The sequence below is a fragment of the Poecile atricapillus genome, chromosome 2 (genome assembly GCF_030490865.1).
Source record: "Poecile atricapillus isolate bPoeAtr1 chromosome 2, bPoeAtr1.hap1, whole genome shotgun sequence".
Classification (NCBI taxonomy): Eukaryota; Metazoa; Chordata; class Aves; order Passeriformes; family Paridae; genus Poecile; species Poecile atricapillus.
This window is the reverse complement of record NC_081250.1, coordinates 119,060,853-119,073,405: the sequence shown is the minus strand read 5'-3', so window position 1 is coordinate 119,073,405 and position 12,553 is coordinate 119,060,853. Positions and strand designations below refer to the sequence as shown.

General features: G+C 37.1%; 1 protein-coding gene across 6 annotated transcripts in view; it reads left to right on the top strand.

Annotated features, from left to right (window-relative positions):
* The window catches only part of PDE7A (phosphodiesterase 7A), a 77,931-nt gene extending 65,613 nt beyond the window's left edge, over positions 1 to 12,318 (top strand). For 5 of the 6 annotated variants that reach the window (XM_058831013.1, XM_058831011.1, XM_058831016.1 and 2 more), the window contains 7 exons: positions 154 to 249; positions 3,259 to 3,359; positions 5,574 to 5,705; positions 6,024 to 6,115; positions 6,727 to 6,871; positions 7,704 to 8,832; positions 10,186 to 12,318. In XM_058831013.1, the coding sequence (XP_058686996.1) occupies positions 154 to 249; positions 3,259 to 3,359; positions 5,574 to 5,705; positions 6,024 to 6,115; positions 6,727 to 6,871; positions 7,704 to 7,808 (671 nt within the window). In that variant the 3' untranslated portion in view covers positions 7,809 to 8,832; positions 10,186 to 12,318. The remainder of the gene's footprint in view (positions 1 to 153; positions 250 to 3,258; positions 3,360 to 5,573; positions 5,706 to 6,023; positions 6,116 to 6,726; positions 6,872 to 7,703; positions 8,833 to 10,185) is intronic. The other variant, XM_058831014.1, reaches the window with a different exon arrangement.
* The last annotated feature ends 235 nt before the right edge of the window (positions 12,319 to 12,553 follow it).

The window sequence follows — 12,553 nt, the reverse complement described above, 5'->3', positions numbered from 1 at the left end:
TGTCATGCATTAAGATTTAAATATTTATAAATGGTGTAGAATATCATGACTTGATGTAGAGAAGTTTGCTTGTATAATTTTGTGACCAATTTGTTTGAAATAATACTTTTCTTATTATATTCCAATGAATTAGTATTTTCATCTTATTTTTAGGAAACAGTCTAGTCAGCTTAACCTTTCATCTGTTTAATCTACATGGACTAATTGAACACTTCCAATTAGATACGATGAAACTTCGTAGATTTTTGGGTAAATACAGCTTTTTATTTTGATGAATATTGTTGTTTATCTGCATTTTTATACCTTAGATGAAGTCCTGGTTGTAGTTTAGCTATAAGGTTTGAAGGGTACTGATGCAGTCTACATTGTGCAGTGATTTAAATTATATTGAGATGATCTCTCAAAGTTCTTAGGAGTATAGAATATTCTGTGTTAAATCCAAAGAAGTATTAACAAGTTTAATAGTTTCATGGGCAATGCTGTATTTTATTTATTAAATTTATTTATTATCTATTAAACAATCAGGAATATATGTGACATTGTGTGACATTTGTATTGGGAAAGGTTAGACAGCTCCTTTCTGTGTTCTGATTTCTAGTTCTGTATTATCTTTACTTGTTTGCAATTACATAGTTCCCTAACTGTATTGAATCTATCAAAAATACTTTCTGGTGCCAATTTGGTGTTGCCTCTGGCTTGCTCAAATTCTTCTAAAAGTAAGCGTTGTATACTGTGGACACGGTTTCTCCCTAGATGGAGTACAGGACAATTTTAATTGAATGTCTGGGCCTGTGTCACTGGAATGCTTTTTTGGAAAGAACTGGAAATACAATGTAGAATATTCAAACCAAGTTGTACATTCACTTGACAGATTTGTCTGCATCCCAATACATAGACAGGTGCTGATGTGAGACCACCTTCCTTTGGTTCTTCTGTGACAGTATCTTTAATTTTGTGAAGTGGGTTGATTTTTTTAACCAAGCAGGAGAAACAAATTTTTGGTCCCCTTCAGCAGTTTTTCCACAGTTTCAGAGAAAACAATTCTGTGGTTACAAAGCTTGTCACTTAACCGGGGAGAAACTACATTTGGGAGTCTTTTCTCCCCTTTCAAATATTAGAATGTTTTTGTTTTCATAATTTAGTTCTCTTTCAATTAAAAAAATATCAGTTCTGTCTTGCATTTCATGTTTTAAAGTGAACTAATTTTTCTCCAGTTTCAGGAATGTTAATCAGCTGACCTTAATGACTGATATGTTGGAATGGAGGAAAATGATTATAGAAATCTGATTTTTAGGCTACTTAAGTTCTAACTGAATGTGGTTTGTTTTTCTCATCTGGTTAGTTGACATTATGCAAATTATAATACTTGAAAAACCAATTAGAAATTACTGGCTTGGTTAACTGTTTATCAAAAGATGATGACAATTTTAACTACATATGACTATTCAAAGTTATAATCTACTAAAAATGAGATTAGACTTTGAAGAAGGCAAAATTTATTCTAAATTTGAAATTCAGTGCCTTTCCTTTTTTGTTAATTCCTTCTACTTAGTATCAGTAAAAAGCTCTTAGTCCATTGTAAAATCAATGAACCTTTCTTCCAAATACAGCTTCTTAGCATGAACACAATTCATTATTTTCTTTTGCTACCTCTTATTCTCTAAACCATAGCAATCTGAAGATCAAATTCCAGAAGGCTAGGAAAGCTCAGATGGTCCAGGACCACACAAAATTTACATTATATGAGACTGTACTGGACTCTTATAAGTAGAAAAAGCTGATTTTAGTCCCCTATAGGATCTTGGTTGTTTTTTTTTTTAATGTGTATATACACACACACACACACACACACAGTCTTTCAGTGATTTCCATCCTCTACTTGGAGATCCGCATTTTCTTACTGTGTCTTCACAGGTTCTTATTCCAGACTTGAACCAGGGAAGAGAAAATGCAATGTTGTGCTATTCCAGTTCTGGAAGACTGTGATCAAAATGTTGACCTAGGTCTGCTTTAATAAAATAAGTAAGTTAGGAAAATTGTAGAGTTCAGGTAGCTGGATCAGCCTATGATACCACAAAATAATTAAGAAGAAAGCCAGGGATATATGCCATTAATGCCCTTGATGTGAGGAATAGGTGAGACAGGGTTCTGCAGGTTAATAAAGCTCAAAAACATTTATATTGATTTTTATTTTTCATATGAGCTGTAAGCTATCCATTGAGTTCTATTGAGATTACATGGTCGTGACAGTATTTTCATTTTTCATGGACCACAGCTCTTCACAAATACCACGTCAGTAATGCTCTAACATTACACTCACAATTTCATGGATCCTTTGGGCTTGTAAACTAAGTAGAAAAGCTTGTGGGCATGTTTGTTTGGTAGGACTGACAGACTGTAGTCAGACAGGAAAATGTTTTTTGAGGTTTGCTTGGAAGAATTAATGTGTCGTGTCAGGCAAAACTTTAGAATATAGTTTGATTTGTGTTTTAGATCTTCTTCCCCTCCATCCTTTATAGCATTATAGTTTTTTCATTCCCTGTACTTGGGCTAATGTTGATGCCCTTTAAGGAATTCTACCAATAATGTTCAAAGACATCCAGGAAGATGGAGGAAAGAGGAGGAAAGCAAAGAAGTTAAATAGGGAATACTGAATCTAGGTATAATTAGTCAGACCATCATCTCAATGAGATTCTTTTCTAAATTGCATAGGGGCTTTAAGTTTGCCTGAGTACAAGTATGAGAAAATGCCAAAAAATAGAGTTGGCTTTCCATGACCACTTTTCTGAATGGGAAAACAAAGCACTTCTTAGGAAAGCAGTGCTTAATTCCTCTAAAATTCTATCTGTTTTTAGGTCATGATATGAAGTCATCCTAATGGTTTGGTAAACAGCAAAATTTTCATGCTGTATTCAGTGTTGCTTCACCATTCAGACAGATTGTCAAAGACAGCCTTCTCTGGGAAGTTGTCAAAGTCAGATTATATATCAGTCAAATCTCAGATTATATATTGATTCAGGTTGTTGAATTTTTGCTCTGAGGTGACTTAACATGTAGTTGATTTCCTTTAGCAAACACTGTTTCTTTGCATAAAAATCTTACAGCTGCATCGTGGTTCAGCTGACAGTTTATTGACTGATGCTTTTATGTATATGTAACTTGTGATACTGCATATTTCTGTATCTAATAGGGGCATATAAAAAGGTCCTTGAAAAAATTGCAATTTTATTTAAATTTGGATGTGTTATTTTCCTGCAGTTATGGTTCAAGAAGATTATCACAGTCAAAATCCTTATCATAATGCAGTTCATGCTGCTGATGTGACTCAGGCCATGCACTGTTACTTAAAAGAGCCCAAGGTAAGGCAGCTTTCTCACTTTTACATCACTCATACACACAGAAATGTGTGTTTGTGTGTATATGCATATGAATGGATTGTGTGCACGTATCACAGAATCATTTAGGTTGGAAAAGACCTCTGAGATCTGGTCCAACTTGTAACCAAACACCACCTTGTCTACTAGACCATGGCACCGAGTGCCACATCCATTTACACACCTTTCCTTTAACACCTCCAGGGATGATGACTCCATTACCACCCTGGACAGCCCATACTGATGTCTAATCACCCTTTCTGTGAAGAAATTTTTCCTAATGTCCAGCCTAAACCTCCCCTGGCACAGCTGTAAACTATGTCCTCTTTGATGTTGCTGGTTACCTGGGAGAAGAAGCCAAACCCCACCTAGCTACAACCTCACTTCAGGCAGTTGTAGAGGGCAGTAAGGTCATAGATCTATATATAAACTTACATGCATACATGTAGGTGTATATGCACACACAGGTTTTATCAAAAGTAAGGAAACCTAAGAACCCAACAAGAAACACTTCTGAACTCTCCCTTGCCTTCCCTGTTGCTGAGGCTGTGGATTCACACTTAGTATGCTTTTCATTTTTCCCCCCTTTCTGAGCTGACATTGTCTTTTGTGTGACTTCCTGTTGAACTAGAGCAGGGAATTAAAGTTGCAGCTGTTTAACATAGTGCTGTGCCTGAAGACATTTATATAGAATTGCAGCCTGAGTCAGAACTGGCAATAATAAACCTGTGTACTTGTCATCTGGGGTGGTTTTTTTCTTCCATAAATTACCATTATCCTTGCTTTGCTCATCTTTGCTGTTACTGAACAGTTTGATTGTACGAGAGGCAGTTCACAGCAATACCTCAGGAGTTCTCTTTGACTTTTTTTAAGAAGGGGTAGAATGACAGACCTTAAGGAGCTAAACTAATTGAGGGTTTGTCCTCACTACTTGGACTGCTGTCAGGCTGCTGTAAGTGATGTCTTGGACAATTTCAGGGCAAACTGCTGTCCTTCTGTATTAAATTGAAAGCTGTAGTTCGCTGTAGCTAGACAAGAAGTTATCTGCCTTGACGCAGATTATCACCAATCTGGTATTCCCTTGAATAGCACAGCTCCTTATTCTGCTTCTGAGGTAAAAACAAGTAAGTTTTGGCTCCATAAAGCCTTTTTCAGAGGCTCTTTGCCCACTCCTCCCACTCAGTTTCTCAGTGCTGCTCTCAGACCAATTGGTGCAGTGAGCCTGATCAGAGCTGATACATGATGAGCTTTTCTATGGCATTCAGTTTGGAAGTTCTGAGCATTTTTTATTTAATACTTGTGATGGAAGTTTTGCAAAGCTTCAGATACAAGTACAGACTTTGTATTTTTAGTAACATATACAGCTGTAGTTCAGTGTACTGAACTACAGCTCTGTTGTGCTAAAGTATGTTATAAACATGAGAGGTGTGATAGATGGCAAATGCAACAGGGAACATAAACTTCTGTCCTTGCAGGCTGTTTGCTGCAGTTCAGCTTTATATGGACAGAACTGTCCTCTCTGTTTTAGTGCAAACTAGGCTTTATTACTGAGTTCAAACTTTCAAACCTCTCAACCACAAGCAGGAACAGCTATGAACAGTGAAAGTAAGTCCATGTAGATGCATGCTGAGTTAATTGACATGCACATTGAAAATACTTATTTGTGGTAGATTTTCTGTTCATGTAGACCTTGGTTCTGTTCATGGTAGACCTTGAAATACAATTTTGCATAAGAGTAGAAATACATCCAAAACAGTTCTAAGTCTTCCAGAACATTAGTTTCTTACTCTTCGGAGGAAAGGGTTTTCATGCTTTTTAAAATACAGTATGAATTTGAAGAAGAATAGACACATACAAATGGACTTGGTAAATGAGAAGGAGAGCTTATTTTAAGAATTTGCTGCTTTGTGGGGTCTGGTGAGAAAAAGCGCTCCATTACTAGACACAATTATGTTTTGTGCTGTCAGTTTTTAAGAATGAACCTTGCCATTCAGAAAGAGTAATTCTTAAACCATTGTCGAAATTTTGTAGCTTTGGGGGGAAATACTGTGAAAAGTCAGTGGAATGTTAGTTTTACATATTCAAGATTTTCTCCAGATTTCTATTGGCTGTTAATTACTGAAAACCAAAAATGCAACACTCATGCACTTTTTCTAAGGCCATATTGCATTGCTAACATTTGTTGGGTTTGCCTTGCAGCTTTCCAAATCTTTAACTCCATGGGATGTCCTGCTCAGTTTAATAGCAGCTGCCACACATGATTTGGATCACCCAGGCGTTAACCAACCTTTCCTAATTAAAACAAATCATTATTTAGCGACTTTATATAAGGTAAGGATAAAATCAATTGTTTTGTTAAAACCAGGTTTGGAGAGAAGTACGGAAAAGAAATGTAAATTGTGATATGTCTAGCTAGCGGTAGGATTGAATGCAGATGCTGTTTCCATGTCACTGGGATAAAAAACTGTGCAAATTAACTAAGTATTCAGGACTTGTGAGTTTTAACCTCCTTGGGAAAAACAAAAAAGAAGAAAATAAAACACCAACCCCAAAATATAGCCAAATTGTCTGGTGCTGCTCTTGGTATGTAGCTCTTCAGTTTAAGAAAAAGGCATTGACTGATATGTGTTACTCCCTTTTAATTCACAGAATACCTCAGTATTAGAGAACCATCACTGGAGATCGGCAGTGGGGTTGCTGAGAGAATCTGGTTTATTTGCACATATGTCATTAGAAAACAGGTATGTTTATACCACATAGTATAGATTAGTTTGAGATACAAGCAATCTGTCAGCTAAGACAGCCCTGCAAAATAAGATATTGCATGGCAATTTTGAGTACAAAATGTAGAGATCTATTCTAAGAATTCCTGGATACAGTGCTGGTAGAGTAGAGCAGTTCATGATGCAACGTGATATTTGGAAATTAACATTTATTGCAAGCACATTGAAGGGGTGTATTCATGTAGTCAAGCACCTGTTCAGACTAAACTTGGCAGTCTTTTCTCATTCTGCCACCACAACTGTAGTTTAAAATAGACCATCTTCACCTACTCTTGACAAGAAATAATCTTGAGACAATCAGTTCGTGCATTTTTAAGGAGAAAAAAAAAAGGTAGGGGGAGGAAAAAAGCTAAAAACTGTTTTAGTCTTCCTGAAAGCTGCCAATGAAATATTCTGATATTTCTGTGAATGTTACAAGAATTTTTCAGGAAAAGAAAACAAACAGTTCAGTGAAAATGCTTGTTATAAAGCTTGTATAATAATAAATATGATAAAAAGCCATGTAGATCTAGTGATGACTGTTGTTCTTAATTGATATATTTCTGAATGTTTGGTGTCATTTATTTCAGGCAGCTGATGGAGAGCCAGATAGGTGATCTCATTCTTGCTACAGACATCAGTCAACAAAATGAGTACCTGTCCATGTTCCGATCCCATTTGGATAGAGGAGATCTATGTTTAGAGAATGCAAACCATCGTCACTTCATCTTACAGGTGATCTTGCTGGTCATATTTTTGGAAACAGCATTTTAGTGTAAAAACTAACCTACTGTAAAATACTAAATACTACTTCTGCCAGATTTTCAAAATGGAGCAGGACTATCTTTTAGTCTTTCTGTTCCATTACAAAAAGGTTGTTCCCTCCAATTCCCACAGCCAGCACTTCTCTCAAGTAATGGTGTGTATTGCTAAGTCTGATAACTTAGGGCTGCTGAAGCAAGATGTTTCCAAGACAAGGTTTAGCTCTTCCAGCAACTCCATTGCAGCCTCAGAACTGTGAAATGCTTTGTCAGAACATATTATGGGGAAGGAAAGCACTGCTGTTGTGAATCAGTTTGCAATTGTGCTAGTAAGCTTTAGCAAACTTGAGAAACAATAGCCTTGAGAATCTTTTTAGGTTTATAGGCATTTTCTTACTAGGTTCATATTGTGGGCTATAAGAGGCAGTGGACAAACAGATGAGAAGTTCTGTCTTGTGCAAACCATTGCTAAAAATAGAAGCTTGAGAGCCAGAAATGGAAAACACTGCTTGCTTGCTTTGATGCTTCTTTTTCTGAAGTTATTTTTGTCTCCTGTACCAGTGAGTATACTAAATATAGTGGCCCTGAAATACTTTGTGTTGACTGAATTTCCATATTACTCAGGGATGATCATGAGATCTCACAGTTCCCAGAGTGTTTTTTAAGTATTACAGAACATAACTTTGGAGCACAAATGGTAGGTAGGTTTGTTATTGACAAAACCTAAAATAATCTGCTATCAGGAATTAATTACAGGCACTTCTGTTGGAGGAAAGGCGATCTAATACTGTGTGTTAACTTGTTAGATGGCTTTGAAGTGTGCAGATATTTGTAACCCCTGTCGGACATGGGAGCTGAGCAAGCAGTGGAGTGAAAAAGTAACAGAGGAGTTCTTCCATCAAGGCAAGTAAGAGTAGAAGTATCTGTTAGTATAAAATGTATTTAGTGTGGTGAAAGCATCCATGACCCCTAGACCGTTTATATTTAGCACTAGCAGGGATGTCCAGTATGGGATTTTTTTACTTTCATGGGTTGTGTTTCCTGCAAAAGGTCAGTTACTAAAGCTCTGCAGCAAATCTGAACCTGAAATGGCTGATGCAATACATCCTTTTGTATAAAGGGGCTCCAGATTAATAATTATGGCCACTTTGAAATTGCCCTAGCAGTTTCAGCAAATTATGGAATATGTTCATCATGTGTCTTCAATATTTAAACTTAAGCTCTAAGGCTGGTTGGTAAGCAGGTAAGAGCCAGGGAGGTTTTAGTTACTGTGAGCAATTAATAAACCCTTTAACTGACTAATGGAGTGAATTTGCTCCATTTTTATTAAATTGTTTTACAATACAATTAAGGCTAGTTTGGTGGACTTGAGACCTCCTAATTTGCATGTGAATATGGTAAATGGGGAACATTTATTTATTTATTTATTTGATGCTAATTATGTGAGACTTAATCTTAGATAAAGGTGATGGGGAAGCAGAAACAAAATTGCCTTTAGCGAGAAATTTCTGAAGGCTAAGCTATCCTCTTCCATATTGCTGAGGGGGGATTAATTTGTAATTTCTTTGACAATGTAGGAGGTTTTGCAAGAAAGAGGATGGTAATCCTTCAGGAAACCTGTGTGGTTCTATGGGGTTTCTGTAATTACTGTTTGATGAAAAACACCAAGTGTTTAAATGCAGTTGTAAGTATTGTCATCTGACAGATCAACTTGGTTTTTTGTGAGATGGGAAGAGAATTAAATGCATACCACCAGCTGCAGGGTAGTGTCCTTGTTAACCAGCACTTCTGTTAGTGTTTGATTTGTTTGGGACTTGATGATTTAATGGTTGCCTTTTACTTTTGTTTCTTTAGGTGATATTGAAAAAAAATATCACTTGGGTGTGAGTCCACTTTGTGACCGACAGACAGAAACTATTGCCAACATCCAGATTGGTAACTGCAATTCAGTTCATTTTAGTAATTTCTTTCAGCATGCAATTTGAAAAAAAACCACTCTTTGGATACATTTCCTAGAGGCTGAACATACTCTCTCTCTGTGTGTGTGTGTGTGTGTGTGTGTGTGAGCACTTTATTATAAAGAGCAATTTTATTTTTATTTGCTATATAACATCTCTTGAATTGTTTATGAACGGTGCTGCCCTGATAGTCCTGGAGCTTCTGTTTCCTCACAGAGCAGGTACGGTGTGGGAGGCAGCTGTCTGACTTCTCCCATGCTGCTGCCCAGAACTTTCCTCATCTGAAGTGGTATTTGCTGTATAAGTGGAAGAGGAGGGTCCCTTCCCCTTGCCATGTGGTCTCAGATGCCTTTTGCGGAGAGCTTGCCACAACTGGGCATGCTGGGTTTAGCTTTTTGGAATGTCGGCATTCCCTTTAAATGCAACCTTTAAGGAGGGTGGTGGGCAGAGATGTGATGGAGAATGGTGGATAGCCATTATATTAAGTTGTTGCTAACCCGACTTGGATTTAAATAGTAAAATGTCTTTTTATAGCTAATAAAAGTTGATTGTGGAGGTGAATTGGGACTCAAAAAAACTTAAAAACATAGTAAAAGAAAAGAATAAATTTAATGGCAAGCACAGTATGAATTAATGCCTTAGATTGACACAAAGCTGATGTGTTCAATCCAGCTGCACTGTTAGAATTTAGAATGCTAGGAAAACATATTGTTTAATTAAAATACTCAGTTTTGGTTATCTTAGCATTGAATTTTTGTTTCATGGAAATAGACATTACAAATAAATGAAAACATGTGCATACACACCAAGTACATCAATGTGTTGTTTTGTGGCCTTGTTTAAAAAATTTCTAAAATTTGTATTTTAAAGTATTTTTAGTCACCCTAATATTGTGAAAATAATATATTCTTTTTTCCCCCATGTAGTATAATTCAGACACTCTGTGGGTAATTAATTATAAAATGTTTTAGAAATTTAGGTTTTCTAAATTGTGTGACTTAGTTGCTGATATTTAGATTTCTCTCTCCCTCCATATTGTCCAGTGTTTGTCTTGGTTTGGTCACTGCTGTGAGAGAAAGAAGGTTAATTTGTAATGCAGTGTACTGCTGTCCTTCTGAGTGATTTGTAAAATCTTTCACATTTTGAGAGATTTTTTTGGTGAAGATGCCTGAAATATCTAAATGAATATTTAAATGCACATTGAAGAACAGCAGTTTGACACGTTTATTATTTGCTACTAAATGCTATTTAAAATGTTTGGTTTGAGTATTTTAATTTATCTCCATATTGGTTTTTTATTTAATCTGCCTCTGTTTGCTTGCTTTTGAAGGTTTTATGACTTACTTAGTGGAACCACTGTTTGGGGAATGGGCCCGGTTTTCCAACACGAGGCTGTCACAGACAATGCTTGGCCACCTGGGACTGAACAAGGCGAGCTGGAAGGGAGTGCAGAGGGAACAGTTGGGCAGCGGTGACGATGTTGACCCCACCTTTGAGGAAATGGACTCAGACATTTTACCTCAGGAACCTCGATTGTCCTGACCTCAATCTCCATGACAAAACTGCCTCTTCCCTCGGTATCTGCACGGTTGGATTAAAGGAGACACATGCCAGCCCAAGGTTTTGGTAAAACGGTAAAATGATGCCAGCATTATTTATTTCCAAGTTTTCCTTTGACACAGACCATTTGACCCAGAATTTTTTTAAGCCGCCAGATCTGAACATAGAGCAATATGCACCCGCCTCAGTTGGTTGTCGTTCGGAACCTCGAATATGCAAAGCACAGCAGTGACTGAGCCTTGGCACAATGGGACGAAAGCTTCATTGTGCCCCGTGGCTTGGGTTTTCTCACGATATTTGGAATACGGTCTTCAAATCTAAGACTTGACACGGATTATTTCACTCCCTTGGAATTTAGCAAGACTTGCATAAATGTGTTCAAAGCATACCTTCCACTCAGTCCCTGTTTTAATACGGAAATGTGAAGTGCCCATCCTCTGCTGCCTCTGGCAAGACTTGATGTTTACAAATGTACTCTGAAACTATCGGTTCTAGACTTAACCTTTGCGCATGGCTGTGAAGGAACCACTAACTTGGGTTTTTTGCTTTTTTAAAAGAAAAAGATCAAATCTGAGACTGCAGCTCTTGTTTCTTTGGATGCCAGAAAAGCCTCCCATTTGCCATAATTTTGTTTGTGCACTGGGAACTGAGCATTCATCATAGAGCACAGCCAAGCTTTACTCCAGTGCTATATGGGAATGCAATTTTTTAACGGCAAAAAAACCACTTCTGAATCTGGGAAGGGAAGGGTGGGGGGGGGAAGCGTCCGAACTGCATTGCGATTCTGCAGTGGGAACATCGCATGTTGTTCTCACTATTGTACACTTGAACTGCACATGCAAGAAAAAGGTGGAATGTCTAAACACCATAATCAGCTCAGGGTATTTGCCAATCTGAAATAAAGTGGGATGGGAAGCGTGTCCTTCAGAACAAGGGTACAAATGCCCCTTTCGCTGCAGCGTGTGTGTATGTGTGGGTGTGTGAGTACGTTTGGGACGGGGGAGGGCGGGAGGGCTCGGGGAAGGGTTTGAACGGCAACATTTTTTCTTTTTTGTTTTTTGTTTTTTTTTTAATTTATTCTTTTAGAATGTGACAATTTCATGAACAGCCACACTGGGGAGGAAACTGTAACAAATTGCTACAGATGCCTTAAACTATGCACAAAGCTAAGTGACCAAATTTGTTTTTGATTTGAAAAAAAAATAATAAAAAAAAGTGCATTGTTTACGTATTCCTCCCTCTACTAAAACATTACCCACTGATGGGTTTTTGATGGGAAAAGGAGAAAATGTTTTTTAGGGCAAAATTAAAGGACTAATTTTAAACTTAAAACATTCCATTTTTGTAATTTGTTTTACATCGTTTTAAGTACAGTAAGCACAACTGTAATCTAGTTTCAGAAACTGGTGCTTTCTTTTAGTTCATTTGTATTTCCCTGTTGTTATTATTGTAAAAGACTGTTTATTAATTCTGTTTACAGTTTGTTGCAACAGCCATTTTTGGAAGAGAGCTTCAGCGTAAAGCCATTTGTAAAGGCTTTGCCATATTCATTTTAATATGTGCCTGTTGCTGTTAACTTTTAATTAATAAAACAAAATCTTTTTCACATTATGCTCCTGTACATTTAAGTTATGATTGAGTCCAGCGTTGTGGAAAGGTAGCTAAGGTTGCAGTCAGCTTCCACTGTAAAACTAAGCCAACTTTTGGATTTGAAAATACTAGTCCTCGTATGCCAAAATTTATTGCCTCTTGGAGCTTGGCCTTTTACTGTTTGAAAAGCAAATCCTGACTTACCTGATTGTTTCCCTTCTAAAACTGTTTATTATTCTTTCATGTTCCCTGAAGTAGTATCATTAATCTCAAAGTGGCCATGTTTAAAGAAATAAATTTCTAATGAAACCTGTCTTTTGAGCCTGCGTGAACTTCCTTTGCTGTCAGTGCAAGTTCTTGATGTTGACTCCAACAGAGAAGGATCAGATGGGACATTGAGCTCTGGTTGTAATTTTCAGGAGAGAAGAGCCACTTCTAACAGGTTGACTCTGAAAGGGTGTTTAAAGCTGTGAGAACACAGAAGTAACAATTGTGTGTAACTTACGACAGAGAAACTGAGAGAAACTTACTACAGAGCAACACTGCCT